Source organism: Rutilus rutilus (genome assembly GCF_951802725.1).
Source record: "Rutilus rutilus genome assembly, chromosome: 4".
Taxonomy (NCBI): domain Eukaryota; kingdom Metazoa; phylum Chordata; class Actinopteri; order Cypriniformes; family Leuciscidae; genus Rutilus; species Rutilus rutilus.
Genome location: NC_140212.1, coordinates 43,483,679 through 43,504,796, shown reverse-complemented (window position 1 = coordinate 43,504,796; position 21,118 = coordinate 43,483,679). Strand labels below are relative to the sequence as shown.

Below are 21,118 nucleotides of genomic sequence, written 5' to 3'. Positions count from 1 at the left end.
CAGGGATATGCATGGCTCTCAGAGAGCTCAGATTGGTATATGCCCATAAGAGGAGGTCTCCCGCCATGGCATGCAGGTTGCCTGACCTGATGTCACCTCAGCGATTTATGTAGGCCACCAACTGACATGTTGTCTGTGTGGATTAAGACGTGGTGACCCTTTAGGTTTGACAGAAATGCTTTCAGGGCAGAACCAACTGCTTTCATTTCCAGACAGTTGATATGTAAGCTCTGCTCCGTGCTCGACCAGAAGCCAGCTTGCCCTCATGCAGCGCTCCCCAACCCAGGTTGGAAGCATCTGTAAACACCACTTTCCTCCTGGAAACTACACCCATGGTCACACCCTCGAGGTATCAGTTCTGAGCCCGCCAGGGAATCAGGGTTCTTAAACAACCTTGATTTACCATGATGCGCAGGCTGCCTGACTGCCACGCATGGGTTGGCACACGGCGTTTCAGCCAGTGCTGCAACGGGCGCATGCGCAGTAATCCCATACGTAGTACTGACGATGCTGCTGCCATGAGGCAGAGAAGTTTCTGAAATTTCTTTAGGGGCCCGCGCTCTGAACGATGCTGCTAGCACCTGAACCGAGAGTGTGCGCTCTCGTGTGAGCCACGCTGTCATCGTCACAGAGTCTTAAACTGTGCCCAGAAAGACCACGCTCTGGCTGGGGGTCAGTTTGCTTTTGGTAACATTGATTGTGAGACTCAGGCATTCCAAATGGCCAAGAATCAAATCCCTGTGAGCTAGTAGCTCGGTTCTCGACTGTGCCAGCACTAGCCAGTCGTCGAGATAATTCAGCATGCGCACTCCCTGATGTCTCAGGGGAGAAAGCGCTGCATCCATACACTTTGTGAATGTACGGGGTGCTAGTGTCAGACCAAATGGCAGAACGGTGTATTTATAAGCCTGACCCTCGAAGGCGAACCTCAAGAATGGCCTGTGACGAGGGTTTATCTGAATATGAATTTATGTATTTTTCAGATCCATTGTGACAAACCAATCCCCCAGGTGAACTTGCGCAAGTATGTTTTTGATAGTCAACATTTTGAAAGGCCGTCTCATGAGAGCCTTGTTCAAATGTCTCAAATCTAGTATGGGTCTGAGAACGCCGTCTTTTTTCGGGATTAGAAAATAATTATAATAATACCCTTATATTGTGATTGGATTAGTGTTGGACTGACAGTACAAGCTTTCGCCTGAGGGGAAGTCAGTGCTACAACAGGGAAGGGGCCGCCTTGTTGAGGGGTGAGAACCCGTAGTTGTGAAACATTGGGCCCTATCTTGCACCCAGCGCAATTGACTTTGTACAGCGACGCATGTATCATTCCTATTTTGCACCCGCGCAAAGCGCGCTTTTCCCTCCACAGAAGCACGTCGGTAAGTTAGGAAATACACTTGCGCTCCCCGGGGCGGTTCAGCGCAAAGAGGCGGCGTGTTCCGGCGCAAACGTTCCTTCATGCTATTTTGCAGGTTTAGAAAACAATTGCGCCACTAACCAGGAAAAAATAGTTTAAAGTCAGTGGCGCGTTGCGCATGTTATTCATATGCTATTTTAAGGGCGCATGCTTGGCCATAATCAATGTAGCGTGTGCACAACGCGCATGCACTTTCATTCTCTCATCTACACAGAAGCAGCAGTTTTCATTTTTGCAAATCATACATTATTACGATAGATAGATAGATAGATAGACAATTTATTATAAAAGCATACATCTAGCTTACACATTTACCCAAATGATCATACGCTTTTTTAACCTAAGTTAATTTGGGTGGGTTTCTCCATCCTCAACGTCCCTGACGAGAGCGTTGCTCTCCTTGGCTGTGAACCGCTCCTGTCGTGCGTCTGGCAAATCCGCCGTTATAATAGGAATCCGCTTTAGAACAAGCGCGTCTGCTCTTAAAGGGAATGTGAGATGACGCTCTGATTGGTTTATTTCACGTTACGCCCAAACCACACCTATGAATAATGAAGCTACTTCAGACCAACCCATTTTAGATTTGCGCCTGGCGCAAGAGTCATTTATCCCGCCGGGAAAATAGCAACAGCGCCAAGACCCGCCCACAAAGTTACTTGCACTTTGCGCTTTGACACTTGCGTTTCAGGTCGTTAAAATAGGGCCCATACTCTTTTTGTGCTTTATTTGGGTTGCCGTGAAAATGCCGTTTGTTTGTAGAGACACGCTCACTGCTGCGGGCCTGTTTACAATATTAAAATCCCCAGCCGCCTGAACTGAACAGGGAGCAGTGGGAAGTTTTGCAGGGTTTTTTGAGGGTGGTCCGGCTAGTGTGAAACATGAGCCCTCTCTCTTCACCTTTGGTGCTAGGACGACTTCGGCGGCTCAGCATCAAACACAACGCTGGGACGCGGGCCCTGACGCGGGCCCTCGCGCTTCGGCAAGAAATGTTGCATGGCCTGGGACGCCTTCTGTGCCTCTGTGTATCTTTCATAGAACCCCTTCACCGCCGGGCCGAAGAGGCCAGAGCTGTATACAGGGGCGTCAAGGAACCTCATTTTGTCAGAGTCCTTAATCTCATTGAGATTAAGCCAGAGTCAGGAGATAAAGACAGGATGACAGGATAAAGACAGGAGACAGGATGAACAAGGCATTAAAAAAAAAGGATATAGCTTCGTCGCCGGATAGCCACAGGTGAGATGGAGTCAGGAGATAAAGGCTGAGAGAAGGCGTAGTCTGCTGAAATGATGCTTGCTCAGGCTGAAGGACTTGTTCAACAGCGAAGCTCAGTAAAACAGTTAGACGTGAAGTTGTCGCTGAAGGAGTAAGATCTACTATAATGGCGAATTCGGGGGACTATTATCTGACGTGTAATGATGTGGGGATAGCTCATTGGTCGCACGTCAGAGGCACCCGCGCCATTGGATGTGCAGTTGCTGCAGCATAGCCTATGAGCGAGCCAGACGCTCAATGTGCTAGCTGTGCAGCTGCAAATGCGTTTTACACATAAGCTTCAGTAAATCGAGGAAAAGGCGTTCGAAAGGAAACCTCTATATTTGCTTTCTTCCAGCTGCAATCCAATTTTCTGGCTGCTCTCTTCAGGGCCCGAGTGTGCTCGTTGTACCACGTCGTTGGACTGTTTTCTTTAAAAAAAACTTTAAGGGCATAGGAGAAAAAATTTCTAAAGCACTGGAAAAGAGAGAGTCTATGGAAGAATTTAATTGAAGAAAATGACTAGTTATCCATGCATTTGTTTAATTTATAAACTCTGCTATTTTGGAGAGTTAAGAAGATTTGTCAGGCTGTGAGGAAATACAAAACTGGCATAACACTAAAAAAATATCTCTCAGGGGGAGCAGGAAGAAAAGTAGAGGACCTAATACTGAGCCCTGTGGTTCTCCATAATTTTATTTTATATATTTTAGACATAAATGGCAAATTTGAAATGGGTCTATAATGATCTTCTCCTGGGCTCCTTGTTTTTGTTTTTTGTTAACCGACAGTTTAAACATTTTTAGTTGAGTTAACAATATCGTGAAGAGGTTTTGAGATTGCATGCAACACCTATCTTAGTGTGTAATAGTATGTAACATATATGTCGTTGCTTTGATACTGATGATTTTGATGTTTGTTGCTTTGTACCATTGAATTGGGCTTAATTTGTATTTGTCTCTTTTTTCGCATCAGACTTGATGGCACTGAAAAAGGAGAGTCAAGAACTGAGTGAAATAGAAGAGAAAGACCAGTATGACAAAAAGGATGATCTTATTATCGACGAGAAGTCATTTAGTTGCTCACAGACTGAAAAGACTTCACGAAAAAGAGCCAATGGACGTGATTTGACCTGCCAACAGTGTGGAAAAAGTTTCAACAGAAAAGGAAACCTTAAAGTCCACATGAGAATTCACACTGGAGAGAAGCCTCACACCTGCCAACAGTGTGGAATAAGTTTCACTCAAGAAGTAGTCCTTAACAGGCACGTTAGAATTCACACTGGAGAGAAGCCTTTCACATGCCCTCAATGTGGAAAGAGTTCTACACATAAATTAACTTTTAATAATCACATGAGAATTCACACTGGAGAGAAGCCTTTCACATGCCCTCAATGTGGAAAGAGTTTTACACGTAAACCAACTTTTAATACTCACATGAGAATTCACACTGGAGAGAAGCCTTACACCTGCCAACAGTGTGGAATAAGTTTCACTCAAGAAGTAGTCCTTAACAGGCACGTTAGAATTCACACTGGAGAGAAGCCTTACACCTGCAAACTGTGTGGAAATAGTTTCAGTAGGAAAGGAAGCCTCAAAAGCCACATGATAATTCACACTGGAGAGAAGCCTTACATATGCCCTCAGTGTGGGAAATGTTTCACTCAAAAAGGACACCTTAAAGGCCACATGAGAAGTCACACCGGAGAGAAGCCTTACCCCTGCAAACTGTGTGGAAATAGTTTTATTCAGAAAGGAAACCTCATAAGCCATATGAGAATTCATACGGGAGAGAAGCCGTTCGCCTGCAAACTGTGTGAAAATAGTTTCAGTCGAAAAGAAAGCCTTAAAAGCCACATGAGAATTCACACTGGAGAGCAGCCTTTCACATGCCCTCAGTGTGGAAAGAGTTTTACACATAAAACAACTTTAAATAACCACATGAGAGTTCACACTGGAGATAAGCCTTTCTCCTGCCAACAGTGTGGAAAAAGTTTCACTGAAAAAGGAAACCTTAATAAACACATGAGAATTCACAGCGGAGAGAAGCCGTTAGCATGTGATCAGTGTGGAAAGAGTTTCAGTAGGAAAGGAAGCCTCAAAAGCCACATGAGAATTCACACTGGAGAGAAGCCGTTAGCATGTGATCAGTGTGGAAAGAGTTTTGCACGGAAAGTGAACCTTGATTCCCACATGAAGATTCACATTTAATTGTAATCAGTGTAACCAAAAAATGTGAGACCCCATTTTTGTTCATTGTGTGGGAAGTGTTTAAAATGACTCTAGAAGATAAATGCATTTGTGTGAAATTTAGGCTACGCTCATGCCGCAACTGAATTTGGTCCAAATTGTTTTGCCCCACCTCCTTTCAAAAAACTGAGTGGTTGCAGTAATCGCCCTCTAATTTTGACTGTATGGAGTCACTCTATTACTTATAAGGATGCCTCAGAATCAAATATTAGTTAAACTTCTGTCTTGCTGTGAAATGCTTAGGGCCTATAGGCAGAGTAGGCAATTGCCTTGGGCTCTGGGTTTGATGCAGGGCCTCCATCACCGTCCACCAATCTAGACGGGCAGCAAAATTCTAGGCTCTCTGTCCATTGGATGTAGATGAATTGTCATTCACCTGTAATGAAACCATTGTCACCGTATCAAAGTGGGTACATTCACGCGAACAGTGAATGACATTGAACAGGAGCTGACTAGCATAATAGTAAAGTAAAAACAAAGAAGTTTGTATTAAAAGTCAAAGATCAAACACACTGGAGCAGTGGTTCTCAAACTTTTTAGTGTCAACCCCTTGAGGCGTTTACCATGCTTCAGCATACCCCTTACTTTCCACTTAGACTGCAGTCATACCTTTTCCATTATGGGACAATATTTGCCCCCTAAATTTATTTTCCAGTGCATTTTTTTTACCTTTATAAAACAAATAATGTTTTAAATATATAAATAATTAATAGAGAAATATGCAATAACGGTAAAAACAAAGTGATTCTTTTAAATATTAAACTAAAACCACCAATAGATGGCCGTAAGTCACAGTCCTAAAGGGGTCATTCACCCAAAAATGAAATCAATCCCCTAATTTTTATTGATAGAGTTTCACTCTTTGGTTGGTGCCGAGTGATTCTAGTTTATAAAGTTATAAATATGGATATTTTTCTTCCAAAAACGCATCGCTTCGCTTCAGAAGGCCTTTATTAACCCCCTAAAGCCATATGGATTACTTTAATTATGGATGGATGCACTTGGGCCCAATCCCAATTCTATTTTATACCCCTTCACCTACCCCTTACCCTTGCCCCTTGAAACAGAGTGGCAAGGCGTAGGGGTGAAAATATTCCCCTAAGAAATGGGACACCACTACTACACCGTTACACGTCAATATACGTCGTCGCTAGCGCCTACGTCACAGGAAATGCGCCAATGTTTATCACAAACTTCCAAGATGCCGTCGTCAGCTGTAGTCTTGCGTGAGTTACAGCTATTTTTTTGCATTTTTCTTCTGAAGAATGTTGTGTTCACACCAAACGCGAATAGAGCGTCTGGCACGAGTGATTTGAATGTTAAGACGCGTTTACGTGCGTCTGGAGGTCTTGCGGCGCGAATGAGGCGTTTAGCGCAGCGCGGTGGATGCGAATTCGCCTCATCGCGCGTCCACTTCGCTTCAAACTTTTGCTTTTTACACGCGTCATATTGTTAACGGACTTTAGCGAATATTTTTTTTTTTTTTTTTTACCGTTTATTTGCAGAACATGACCGTTAATATGAACACAAGATTGAATATGACAAAGAAAATGATTATTGGCAGTCATGTTGCCTCTGTAGCCGGTGTATGCAGGGACATTTCTCATACCCCTTCGTTTGAAGTGTGGTCCCGAAAAATCTTCGTTTCAAGGGCTATCTGGCCCTTCCCCCTACCCCTACCCCTACTCCTCCAACCAAATGAGAATCGAGACAGTCCAACCCCTTCACGGGAACGCACAAAACGGAGGGGTAGGGGCAAGGGCCAGGGCCAAGGGGTGAATTGAGATTGAGCCTTGGACTTCAAAATCTTACTATTACTACTACTTACTAATCTTACTACAAAAGTTACTATTCACTCCCATTATAAAGCTTGGAAGAGCCAGGATATATTTCAATATAACTCTTATATGTGTTTGACTGGAAGAAGAAAGTCATATTCACCTAGGATGACTTGAGGGTGAGATAAGTATGTGATCATTTTCATTTTGGGGTGAACCCTTTAATGACTGAGTCATCGAGTCATTCATTCATTTAGTAATGAAGCAACTGACTGTATTTATGAATGAATCATTGAAACATTCCCTTTGCCAATACAACCTATCATATGCATAGTGTGGATCATATGCTGCTTGAGTGGATGCAGTCAGTTTTGACGCAAAAGATGAGATAATTTGATTGGATGTCATGTATTTATGGCATTTAGACAGTTAGAAATACATGCTCAGTTTTAATGTTATTTTAAAGTGGGTAGAATTAAATGAATGGCAAAACTCAGCATTTTGTTTGTGTACCCCCTCTGTCACCACATGTACCCCCAAGTTTGGTAACCACTGCACTGGAGCATTTGAATGTTTCATAAAAGTACTCAACTCTGTATCTTCCAATTTCTGCTGATGTGCGTGATTATTTCACCACACGGTGTCAATGCTCTAAAGTAGTGTTCATGATGCTGCAGTGTGTGTGTGTGTGTGTGAGAGACCTGATGATTAAGATCAGAATAAACCTTTTTTCATTTGATTTTTTTTGTATTAAATATTTTAATCAATATTTTGTCTTTTTTTTATTGACAATCATTTCACTGTATGTAATCACACATTTATGCCAAAATTCCTAATTTTCAAAGTAGTCGCTTTGTCAAGGCGTTATTGTTAAAGATTAATTTTTTCAATACTTTTATCCCTTAAAACTCATCTTTGATCCCCAAAATGACATAACTAAACTTTTTTCCTTGGAAAAAAAAATCTATGAATATGAACATAGAATCTGGTTCTATGAATATGCAAATGAGCCCCACCTCCACTCACTCACAGCAGCTCAGAGATCCATTCAGTGTTGATCACACGTTGATCTGGGGTGCGTTTCCCAAAAGCATCGTTAGCCAACTATGTTCGCAAGTTCCGTCGTTATCAGCATAGTTCAATGAGTCAGTGTTTCCCGAAACCATCGTTCTAACGAACATTCGCAAACAGCATCGCATGTGGTTGGAACGATAGATCTCGACCTGTGGTTAGAAGCATAGTTTCTAGTTTGTATGACATGTGGACTTAATAAATCCTCATCTTGAGCAAAATAAGCAAGCTGACATTCAGTACAACCCGTGTCTTTTATTTAGAATACATGCAAATGTCATTTACGTCTTTTAGTTTGTCGAGATTTAAAGCACCGCTTTTGAAGAGTGCGCATATGCGAACGTGCTCTAGTGTCTAAGAACGAGCCTATGACTGAATCTGGAAATAAAGCAAAATAACTGAGAAAAATGAGAAATAGTCCTCAGATGCCATGCCTGTAATTTATATCGAAACATTAGCATTAATTCGATCTCAAACTGTGATGTCATAAACCAGCGTGGTTGAACGACCACTTTGCGACAATACAGTTTCGGGAAACAGTCGTGACTAGCTAGTTGATTTCTTCAACGATGCATCGTACTATAGTAGTGTTACGTGCTCCGAGGATATGTGTTTGTGTTGTTGTTTTTGTTGTCACTTTCTCCGCTGTCATCTCTCAGGGCGGTGCTGCTGGCCGGCCATCATCATTACGATGTACACCTGAATGGGCGTCCACTCCTTACTATAAGAGACTGACGTAGACCGGAAGCGGGAGAGAGAGAAGGAGCTTTGTTTGGTTTTCGTTTTGGTTCACGCAGTGGCGTGCCTTGTTTTGTTAGTTGCTGGTTATATTTTGAGTTGACTGTTTATTTTCTCTCAGTGATGGTTACTTTTGGTTCACGTTGGACTTGAGTCCTTACGTTTCTTTTTGTATATTGCTTTATAACCGGCCAGGGAGTACCCAGATAGCAAAATTGGTGTGGCCCAGATCCGGCCCACACTTGACACTTTCATCTGGCCCACATACCGCGTGGAATGATGGCACTTGGGCGGTCCGCTCCTGTTTGCCAGATGTGGGCCACAATTAAGCCATAGCAATGCCGCATGTCAGCCGTAAACAAAACAAATGAAGCAGAACTGGCCCATATCTGGCCCAGACACCAAAGTTGCTGTGGCCCAGATCCGGCCCACACTTGACACTTTCATCTGGCCCACATACCGCGTGGAATGATGGCACTTGGGCGGTCCGCTCCTGTTTGCCAGATGTGGGCCACAATTAAGCCATAGCAATGCCGCATATCAGCCATAAACAAAATAAATGAAGCCGAATTGGCCCACATCAGGCCCACACTTGACTGTGGCCCATATCTGGCAAACAGGAGCGGACCGCCCAAGTGCCATCATTCCACACGGTATGTGGGCCAGATGAAAGTGTCAAGTGTGGGCCGGATCTGGGCCACAGCAACCTTGGTGTCTGGTGCACACACACACAGAGCCGTCGCAATGGGGTAGGCAAGGTAGGCAGCTGCCTAGGGCCCCCAGCTGAAGGGGGCCCCCGATGGCCGCACGGTCATTTAGGTTGTGTATCTGCCCTCGTCAAACAGTATCAACCATTGTAAACAAACCACCACAGTGAGACAGCGCTATCACTTTCCAGTACTGCTCCGTGAGAGGGGCCCCCCAAACTAGAGGGATTCCCCCATGCAACGACAAACACTATGAGTGCCCTAATCACTGTAATGTTGAAGTGACATCCACCGTCGCGCACCCCCCATCAGGTCCCCCACTAGCTGTCAGTGGAAGAGAAACTGTCGTTCCCACACTCAGCGCGCTACGCGGGCATTTAAATTTAAAAATGTCATCATGAAGCGCTCATACCTTTCAGGATTTTCCAAAAGACAGAGAAAGAAAGAAGAAGAGGAAAAACGCCAAAGAGACAGTGGCAAGTAAACCATTATTATCTCCAAATACAACTGTCTGACGTATTTTCACATCTCTGCGAATAAAGGCAAAAGCTAGAGAAGTGTTGTCACGGCTGTCTGCCCGCGGTCACAGTAAAAACTTTGTCAATTCCAAACAAAATGAGCTGGTCCTATGATTCCCATGCAGTTAGGTCCAAACAAAATAATCCATCAAGTCCGGTTACATTTTAGGTGTACGCAGGCTATCAATTTCCGTTGGTGGTGTTTCTATTCCATCTGGAGAAAAATGCCCCTTTCCTTCGCGTTTGTCCTTCTATTCTTCTCCATCAACACTTTGTACCGTACGCAACAGGTAGGCCCTTGCACACTGAGTCCGAAATTCGCAATCCGAAATTTTCGCACGTTAAAAAATAAATACGACCTCACGTTATGTCAATCACGCTTGCACACTGCCTCCGAAACTTTCGTCCGTCAAAAAAAAAAAAAAAACGGTCTGCGCATTTCCCGTCCGTAGCAAGCATTTTGAATGGTGTTTTGACAATTTAGAGCCACCGAATCAAGAATATTCATGAATACGAAAAAACGCATGCGAAAATTTCGGACACAGTGTGCAAGGACCTGTAGTTTTGCGTATGACGTTGTTGTTTGTGGCATTATGGGAAGTGAAGTTCTTTTCCTGTAAAGTAAATATCGAATCCTCCACACTTCACTTTCATGATATGCTATGAGAATAACAATAAACGTATGGCTATTCACCAAATGTTTTTTTTTTTTTTTTTGCTTTATTAGGTGCTTTGCTTAAATTTCTGTCTGTGCCAATTGATAATTCATGACTCTTAAAATGCACAAGAATACAAGAAATCCCATCTGAATTTTAAAAATGTTCCTGAGGGAGGACTTGGGACCTCACTTCACTCTTTTGCCTAGGGCCCCCAAATATCTTGAAACGGCCCTACACACACACACACACGCACATCTGAGCTTACAAAGCTACAAATTCTAGGCTATGCCTATGCATACTTATAGCTAAAGTGTCATCATAAATATTGTTATTGTTATTAAGTATTTTAAAATAAAAAAACCAAGGCACATACTGACAAATACTTTAATAAGTCTTGGTATCCTGCCATCTGTGTGAAATGTTATATTGCTGATAATATTGCCTATAGGGAGGAGATCAAGCACCTGGCCACATGGTGCACCGAAAATAACCAGCTCCTCAACACCACCAAAACGAAGGAGCTCATCGTGGACTTCAGGAAAGTGTCAAGAGGCACACACGACACCATCCACATCAATGGAATGGCTGTTGAGCGTGTCTCCAGTTTCAAGTTCCTGGGGACCCACATCTCGGCGGACATGACCTGGACAACCAACACCTCCAGCCTGGTCAAGAAGGCTCACCAGCGCCTTTTCTTCCTGAGGACACTGAGGAAGAATCAGCTTTCCTCCACTATCCTGGTGAACTTCTATCGCTGTGCAATAGAAAGCATCCTGACCAACTGTGCTACAGTGTGGTATGGGAGCTGTTCTGTTGCAGAGCGCAAGGCACTGCAGCGGGTGGTGAAAACCGCCCAGCGCATCACTGGGACTCCACTACCTGCCATCGAGCACATCCAGAGGAAACGCTGTCTGCATCGAGCTCGCAGCATCCTTAAGGACTCCTCTCACCCAGCCCACAGACTGTTTTCTCTCCTGCCCTCCGGCAGGCGTTTCAGGTGCCTCCGGACCAGGACCAGCAGACTAAAGAACAGTTTTTTCCCCAGAGCTGTCTCTTTATTAAACTCTAACCCTCATTGATCCCGCTCCCCTTATATACTGATTGACTCTCCTCTCCCTCCTCACACCTGCCTCCATTTTGTATTTGCAATACTATAATGTTCATTTGCACTACTGACTGTTATTACAGTAACAACTGTTTACATATGCATCTTGCACTACTACCTTGACTGGAATATGCTCAATTTGCACTGCCGACTGTTTATTTACAGTACCGACTGTTTATATATACATTGCAATATCGTACCTTAACTGTAATATGCAATTACTTTCCACTGCACTTTCACTCGGATAGCTTCTGTCCAACTTTATTTGCACTACTTTAAATCCATTGTTATACTGCTCATTAGCCTAACTTATACATATATCTATTTGTTAAATTCTGTTTATAGTAATAGCCATCTGTATATTATGCTCACATTCTGTTTATAGTAACAGCCATCTGTATATATATTCATAGTACATATCTATCTGTAAAATTCTGTTTATAGTAACAGCCATCTGTATATTATATTCAGTACATATCTATCTGTAAGCATTCTGTTTATAGTAATAGCCATCTGTATATTATTATATTCAGTACATATCTAGCTGTAAACTCTGTTCACAGTAATAGTTATCTGTATATTATATTCATAGGACAATCTATCTGTAAATTTTTGTTTATAATAGTATTCAACTCTATATTTATTCAGTACATATCCATGTTCTGCACTTATGGAACCACTGTATATCCTGCACTTGCTGCTATTGCACTTCTGGTTAGACCTAAACTGCATTTCGTTGCCTTGTACCTGTACTTGTGTAATGACAATAAAGTTGAATCTAATCTTGAATCTAATCTAATCTAATATTGTATTGCGAACTAGCATGAAAACAGGGAATTCTCATTCCACTGTTGCATATTGTTGCTTTGAGGCAACATAGCTATTTTACCCATTTACAAAAGAAATATTAAATGAAAACATAATCAACAGAGTGAATTTAAATCAGAACTTACCCAAAATTGTGAAAATATTTTTATAATATGAAGATTCCCTTGATTGAGAAAATCACCAATGCTCTGTAGTTGGTATTATAATTGTGATCATTTCACACTTGCTTACATTTAAATTAATTCATAATTTATCTTATCACTTGAATGTGTTTTCTGTATGCGTATTTCTATTTTTGTTTTAGCGTGTTAAGAGGACTTTTATTTTGGTGTGTTAGTATTACGTCATAAGGCTGCGCCGCGCTCCCTCATCTGTGATTCTGCTGAAGAGAGGTCTGTGGTTTTAATCATTTAAAGTGTTTAAACCAATACAACCTGTTCGTACTATTATATAGAGAACTGTGAATGCAGTTTTTTTTTTTACTAAGGAATGTAACACTGTAGGCTAATGTATAATAGCATTAATGAACAGTTGTTTATGAGTAAAGCACAAGCTTCGTTTCATTTCGCTCCGTTATTGTCAGTTTAACGCAAATAAATGTGGTCACATGACAGAATTATCCTACATGTGTTCGTGGTGTTTCTCCCGTTAAAGCTCCTTTTATCCGTACTTCAAAGGCGCATTAATAATCTGTTAAATTCATGTTATTAAACCCTCTAAAATTATTCTGCTGTTGGTATTTGTTAAGAATAAGATGTATTATTCTAACATCAAACATTATTTATGACTATTTTTGTCATTTTGTCTATGGTTATTTTCTTGATTAGGCTACACATGAAAATAATTGAAATTGAAATGTTGTATTAAGTGACAACATGGATGTGTTATATCTACAGGTTAAATCTGTGAAATTTATTCTACTAAAATAAGTTGAGAGCCAATTGCACCAATATATTTTTTACATAGGCTATATCAATTTTGAATAGGCAGTTTCTCACTTTAAAAAAATAACAGGGGTATTATTAAGCATTAAAAAGCTCGACATTAAGCCTTGTCATGTAAATCGGTCATTCACTTGTGCGACTAAAAAAATTGCTTTTCTGGAATTTTTTTTTTTTTTTTTTTTGGTGGTGTAAATATAATTTATTCTTAAGGAATATTCTTATCAGTGTTTGATCATAAGCTTTGACATTTTTAAATCTGCAATTCTGCATATGTCATATTTAGCATACCTCGAGGGCTTTTTTTTAACCTTTATAAAGGGCATCCCCCCCAGAATATATATAAATATATATATAAACACGTTTTGCAATGATCACTCAAATGTGGTGATCAAACACTTGTGTGACAACGATATGTAATGGAGGCAGGGTGAATGATAAAATGAGAATGATACATTTGAGCCGTAAACTATATTCTAAATACTGGTGTTGCATAATCTTCACTAATGATTTTGTCTTTTAATTTAGTCACGTTTTACAAAAAATAACTTGCATCAATAAATATATCAAAAGTGTCACTGGCAAAATCTTATTATCTTCTATTATTAGTCTTAATTCCTCCAGTCTCTACCAGTGGAGGAAGAACTCAGATCTTTTTACTAAAGTAAAAGTAATAATGCCATAATGAAAACGTGTATAATTACATACAGTACTTATATACTATTTTAAATAAGTAGTCAGCAAAATGTACTACACGTGAAACTAGGCTACTCTTTTTGCAAAATGGCCCTATATAAAGTGTTATAATTATATAAATGATTAGAATATTGCTTGATAAGGTAGCATTATAGGCAGAATGGGCTTTAACCCTGTCTACACCGGGCGCGTCCGTTGTTGCTCGCTTCGCAACAGCTGTTTACCCTACTTTTTACTCTATTCTGTTACAAAGCAGAACGAGGCATCAGTTTATTGTCGGAGATTTGTCGCTCGCGCCACACCGCATCTTAACGGTGTCTTAACAGTAAGTTGCTTACTAGTACCGGTGCGTTCTGTTGAATGGTGATTTAACGCTACGTTGTCACCTGGTGAGACGCAATGTTATAAAGTAAATAAACAATGTTCCCGTCTTTTACTCTCACAAGAGCTTATCATACTCGTTTGCTACATTAGCTAGCTAGCCATGTTTCATACCTTGTCAGTGGAGTTGAAGCTAATGTGTGCGCATCTTCCACCGTGTCTGAAGTAGAGACCTCCTTTTACTGAAGTGAAGGGTTGACTGGTGTCACTGCAGTGACATGGGTCGCCATTAGCAAACAATGAAGCGTGCTCTGCTAGACAATCTACGTAGTTACGCAATTTGCAAGCATTTTATCTGCGTTATACACTCACCTAAAGGATTATTAGGAACACCATACTAATACTGTGTTTGACCCCCTTTCGCCTTCAGAACTGCCTTAATTCTACGTGGCATTGATTCAACAAGGTGCTGAAAGCATTCTTTAGAAATGTTGGCCCATATTGATAGGATAGCATCTTGCAGTTGATGGAGATTTGTGGGATGCACATCCAGGGCACGAAGCTCCCGTTCCACCACATCCCAAAGATGCTCTATTGGGTTGAGATCTGGTGACTGTGGGGGCCATTTTAGTACAGTGAACTCATTGTCATGTTCAAGAAACCAATTTGAAATGATTCGAGCTTTGTGACATGGTGCATTATCCTGCTGGAAGTAGCCATCAGAGGATGGGTACATGGTGGTCATAAAGGGATGGACATGGTCAGAAACAATGCTCAGGTAGGCCATGGCATTTAAACGATGCCCAGTTGGCACTAAGGGGCCTAAAGTGTGCCAAGAAAACATCCCCCACACCATTACACCACCACCACCAGCCTGCACAGTGGTAACAAGGCATGATGGATCCATGTTCTCATTCTGTTTACGCCAAATTCTGACTCTACCATCTGAATGTCTCAACAGAAATCCAGACTCATCAGACCAGGCAACATTTTTCCAGTCTTCAACTGTCCAATTTTGGTGAGCTCGTGCAAATTGTAGCCTCTTTTTCCTATTTGTAGTGGAGATGAGTGGTACCCGGTGGGGTCTTCTGCTGTTGTAGCCCATCCGCCTCAAGGTTGTGCGTGTTGTGGCTTCACAAATGCTTTGCTGCATACCTCGGTTGTAACGAGTGGTTATTTCAGTCAAAGTTGCTCTTCTATCAGCTTGAATCAGTCGGCCCATTCTCCTCTGACCTCTAGCATCAACAAGGCATTTTCGCCCACAGGACTGCCGCATACTGGATGTTTTTCCCTTTTCACACCATTCTTTGTAAACCCTAGAAATGGTTGTGCGTGAAAATCCCAGTAACTGAGCAGATTGTGAAATACTCAGACCGGCCCGTCTGGCACCAACAACCATGCCACGCTCAAAATTGCTTAAATCACCTTTCTTTCCCATTCTGACATTCAGTTTGGAGTTCAGGAGATTGTCTTGACCAGGACCACACCCCTAAATGCATTGAAGTAACTGCCATGTGATTGGTTGATTAGATAATTGCATTAATGAGAAACTGAACAGGTGTTCCTAATAATCCTTTAGGTGAGTGTATGTGCTGTAAAAAAACAAAAAAAACATATCGGCGTCATATACGCTGATATCGATATCTCTGCGACAGGCTCATATCGGCCGATAAAAGCGGCAGACTGATAAATCGGTCGGGGTCTACCACAGATTAGCAGAACTATTTCAGTAAGACAGTGATAACACAAGTTAGCCAGTTTTCTTTCTGTTAATTATTCTCATCTTAAACAGGACAAAGTATCCAAACACACAGGAAAACTCCTGATGAAGCGACTGAGATCCACGTGACACACTATTGAAAGATGGCGTTTATTAAAGAGGAGAGTGACGACGTGAAGATTGAAGAAACATTCAATGTAAAACATGAAGGAACTGAGGCGCAAACAGGTTGGTTTCATTCTCAAATGAATTTGATCCTTATTTAAAAGTCCAGCTCTACAGAAATAAATCATATTTTTGAAGAATCACTAAGAGCAAATTTTGCATTCTGTTCCATAACATGTTGAATGAAATCTTATGTATTATAGAAATAGTCTTTCCACGAGTTTGATGTATTGACATGCAAATTAAAGGGATGGTTCACCCAAAAATGAAAATTCTGTCATTAATTATTCACCCTCATCTCGTTCCAAACCTGTAAGACTTGCATTCATCTTCAGTAAATTAAGATAGTTGATATAGGTTTGTTGTAGATTCATCTCGTCTCTGAGAGAATGTGCCGCTAATGCAGCGACAGATGCCAAAAGTTTGTTTTTGCTTTAACTTTCACTTTCAGGGAATAAGTGAGTGCGTTTACATGCATGTTCTTAACCCTGTAATGCTTAATAAGCCAACAATGCATGTGGTCGTGTAAACGTGTTAACCCATTTTCCTTTATCGGAGTAAAGTCATAAACGGCTTAAGCATAAACCGATCGACACAGCTAGATTTTTGCTCCTTACCCCGATTTCTCCTGCCATCTAAACACATTAACCTTCGTTCTTTGGGCTTATTGAAGTGTGCATATGTGATAGGCTATATGACAGGAAAGCGTCCTTACTGTGCGTCCTTACGGAGGAGGAAATATATCCCAAACTCAGACTCTTGATGCAAGATATTATTCTCATCTCTATTATTCACATTCAACACTCCATCAGGAGACAGAAAGGAGAAAAAAAACCTTGGGAGAACCCAGGCTCAGTCGGGGATTTTCCTCTGGCCAACGAACGAACAGTGTATGATTATGATTCAGGCAGCATTACAGGTCAAAAGTCAGATTGGATCAATCAGATTATTATCCAGTTCTATCTGGTTTAAGATCGGAGTCACGCCGGCATGGAGACGAGTTTGTTGAGGATCAGTGCTGCTGGCTGTCGTGTCGATGAGGCCTTCACATGGGGGAGTCTAGTTGACACAATCTCTGCTGACACTTCAGGGATGCGTTGTGGTCGTGTCCAGGTCCTCCATCTGATCTGGATACGGCCCGGATCCGGCTGACCACATCATGTGTTGTGGTCATGTCTAGGCACAGGTCCACCATCTGATCTGGATATGGCCCTGATCCGGCTGATTACAGTAAACCTCAGAATAAACAGAAAGACTAACATTAGTGTAGACGGCATTCTTCTTATGATGTAACGAGTACATTGGGTGTTATAGGGAGTGTACTTAGTTCCGGCTGACCTAGTTTATGCAGCCTAATAATCATTTAACTGATTTGAATAATAGAATTGTATAATGTTCTATGTGTATACCAGATTAAAGAGATGTGTTTCTAGTCTAGATTCTAGTCTAGCTGATTGTAAGTAATCAGCAAGGTTTTAAACTGAATACGATGTTTAATTGGGAGTCAAGCACTCTTGAGAGAATTGGCTAATTTTGTCATACTTCCTGGTTCTGGTAAGAACTCTAGTTGCTGTGTTTTGGACCAGCTGTAGTTTATTAAAGGTGCTGTCTGTAAGAATGACAGCTAGTGGTTGAAATAGGTAATGCAGTCCAAATTCTAAATATCGGAGATCGTTATTTCCCCCGCCCCCTCCTCAGACTCAACACTCACACATGTTATCAGTTTGAGGACACACAACAGGAACGAGTGCAGTTGACAACAAAAGCCGAGGAGACTTAAGCTGTGTCTGAAATCGCTCCCTATCCACTATATAGTGCACTATTTAGGGTGTCGGCCATTTTGTAGTGGTGTCCGAATTCTGAATGAACGACATCATTCCCTACATTTGTTCACTACTTTTACCCACAATCCTCTCTGAATTCGAGTGTACATCCGATAAACTTTATTTATATATATATATATATACCGTTATATCTATATTTGAATAAACAAATGTGTTGTGTTGTGTTCTCTTTTTTTTTCACATATAAATGTAAAAAGTAAATAAATATGACAAGCAAGTGTTTTTATTATATATTTTTTAAATCAAATGACGCAATAAACGTGAAAAATACATACATACAATTGTTACATACAATTCATACAGCCAAAAAAGGAAATATTAAAGATGGGTAGGTAATGTTTATGACGAAATTGTCCGAGCTCTCTGGCGCGTTATAATTATGTCAGCGTCCGAATTCGAATTCGCTCACTCATTTTCGTTCACTCTTTGCTGATGTAGTGCACTCAACTGCCATTCACTAGTGAGCGGTTTCAGACACAGCTTTACTTAAGTTAATTAACTTAAGTTAATGAGTTGATTTATCTGCATTTTAATATGCTCTCATTCATAGATATTTTAGATGGATGTTGAGACTTTTTAGGTCAGGTAGAATCTGCGATGTCTGACCTAGTTTGTTTGCTCCTTTCCAAGGATGCAATACACTGTGTTTCCTGTCAACTGGCATCCCGGGATGTCGAAATACTATTGGGTGAGCTGGCAGTGGGCAGAGTCACACAGACCAAAACAAAAACCCACTGACAACATGGAACGTGTAAAATAATAAGTAAAATAACTGGCTGTAGAAGTGTTTTTCAGAGAAACGAGTATGTGAACTTATGCATGTATGCATGTTTCCTAAATATCTGCAAACATATTATGGTATTTTTATGCTTTAGTGGAGTAAAAAAGTTACTTCCAGCACCTTTAAGCATGCAGGGCAACCAGCCAGTAGAGCATTACAATAGTCTAGCCTAGGCCTGTCGCGATAGTCGATAAGTCAATTAATCGCACGATAAAAAAAAATTAGCTCTAATTTTTCCGGCCACGATAATTCCATTTGCATGCTTGTTTGTTTTCCTCGTCTCTCTCTCTCAGTCTCTACCAAAGAGACTGGATGACCACTCTCGGTTCTTTAGCGTATAGGAGGAGTGAACTCTCTTGTCAGTTGCATGGTCTTTGTGTGGGGAGGTGGCGCGCGGCGCTTGTCAGTCACATGGTCTTTGTGTGGGAAAGCGCCGGCGGGACTGTTTGCGGCGACTGCCGGGAGAGAGAGAAGACGCTAGTTGTGAGTTGCGACAGCGAGCCCGATCACATGAAAATGCGTATCTATACCACGAATGTTATTTCTCGTGCCATTTATACGCCAAAAATAGTTTTTGTGTGCATATGATACGCTCTTTATGGCGTGTAATACGCACGCACTCCTCACCCCTAATCCTAACCAAGTATTTTCAGTGCGTAGCATATACACGCAATAAAGCGCGTCTCCGTCTTCCCGACAGTACACAATCACTTGACAAAGTAACAGGAGTAACAGTGCAAAATTGTGCGATATGGCTTGTTTGAACAATGCTAATGCAATTCCACTAATTCCAACATAATAATAATAATAATAATAGAATAAGAATAAGGTCTATTCAAAAGAATGTTTTGGTCGGTAGTATCAAATGCAACACTAAGATACAACCTTGCACGTTATTCATTTGAACAATAGGAGTTTGCCACCGAAAATGGATTTATTGAGAGCCTGGCTTACCTATAATAAACCCCATGTAATTACCTTGTCTGAAACTTGGCTAAACAACAATATTCCTGATGATGAAGTCAAACTCGACAATTATGTTGTATTTAGGAACGATAGAGGTTCAAGAGGTGGGGGCCTCTTAATATATGTATCCTAAAATCTGACTGCAGAACGTGTTTTTCCAAATGAAAATCCCAGGCATTTTGAAGGCCTTTTCGTTAAAATCATTTTTCATGAAAAACAAACGATTAATCATTGGTAATATTTATAAACCTCCATCTGCGCCAGCAGATACTACTGATTGTATTTTGTCTACCATTAATTCTTTAGATGGAAACTGTGAAATGATTGTAAGTCGAAAATCAAAGTGCCTCGTCTTCCTTCTAAATTGATTAAAGTAAGACAATTTGATAAAATTAGCCCTGAACTCTTCATACAGGATATATTAAATATAAACTGGGAGAGATTTCAATTAATTCCATCTGTGGAAGATGCTTGGATTTTTTTTTTTATACTGAGTTTTTTTCAGATTATATATGTGTATATATATATATATATATATATATATATATATATATATATATATATATAAAGACCAGACATCATCGGGTCTAGAATAATATATATGTGTAAGTAACAAAACCAACATAATATACTAATAAACCCAGACAACGTTGGGACTATTAGTATGGGAAAAAATAACCAGCCAAAGGGGGTTTTATATATATATATATATATATCAGAGTTTCCGCTAGAAAAAAATGGTGCCGGTCAAAGTGACCGGCAGAGGTTTCGTTTTCCGGACATTTTGATGATATGCCGGTCAAATATCGCCTCTTAATTAAGGGGGCGGGATTATTACACGATTTATTATTTATAATAATAATATTACCATCTTACGTGCAGTTCTCCATTACGGACGCGTCGCGACCGTTCAAAGCGGCACTAAAAGACTGCTTTAAACACATACCTCAAACAGAAAGCACAAAGCCTTTCTTTAAAACGAATTTCGTTTTGTATTAATTGTATCTTAATTTTAATCAGTGTTTCATTATCCAATTTTCTCGATTTAATAAATAAAAAGTAAATATAGCAGACAATAAATAATCACGACATGGAGGCGCCAGCGCCTGAACTGGAGCTAACGTTAAGCTATCATCCATGATCCGAAATTTAACGTATAAGGTAGCCTACTCGCCTCACACACCTAAAAAAAAATTGAAATATATCTATTATCTACAGAAATCTTTACTTTTAAACAGAACCATTCAAAACTAAATAAAACGATGTAATCCGTATGAAATGTGTATTTCTCTCCGGCGCGTTCACTACTGCGAAGATCGCGAGTCAGACTTCATCTTTGCAGCCGACACAGAAAACACTTGTT

At 40.9% G+C, this 21,118-nt stretch overlaps 2 protein-coding genes across 3 annotated transcripts in view; both read left to right on the top strand.

Moving 5' to 3' along the window:
* Positions 1-7,051, top strand: part of LOC311289465 (uncharacterized protein) — a 33,117-nt gene extending 26,066 nt beyond the window's left edge. For both annotated transcript variants that reach the window (XM_084407501.1, XM_084407502.1), the window contains exon 3: positions 3,644-7,051. In XM_084407501.1, the coding sequence (XP_084263627.1) occupies positions 3,644-4,878 (1,235 nt within the window). In that variant the 3' untranslated portion in view covers positions 4,879-7,051. The remainder of the gene's footprint in view (positions 1-3,643) is intronic.
* Positions 7,052-12,655: 5,604 nt separating this feature from the next.
* Positions 12,656-21,118, top strand: part of LOC311289915 (uncharacterized protein) — a 56,300-nt gene continuing 47,837 nt past the window's right edge. The window contains exons 1-2 of the mRNA XM_084408185.1: positions 12,656-12,713; positions 16,072-16,227. The gene's annotated coding sequence lies outside the window, so the exon portion shown is untranslated. The remainder of the gene's footprint in view (positions 12,714-16,071; positions 16,228-21,118) is intronic.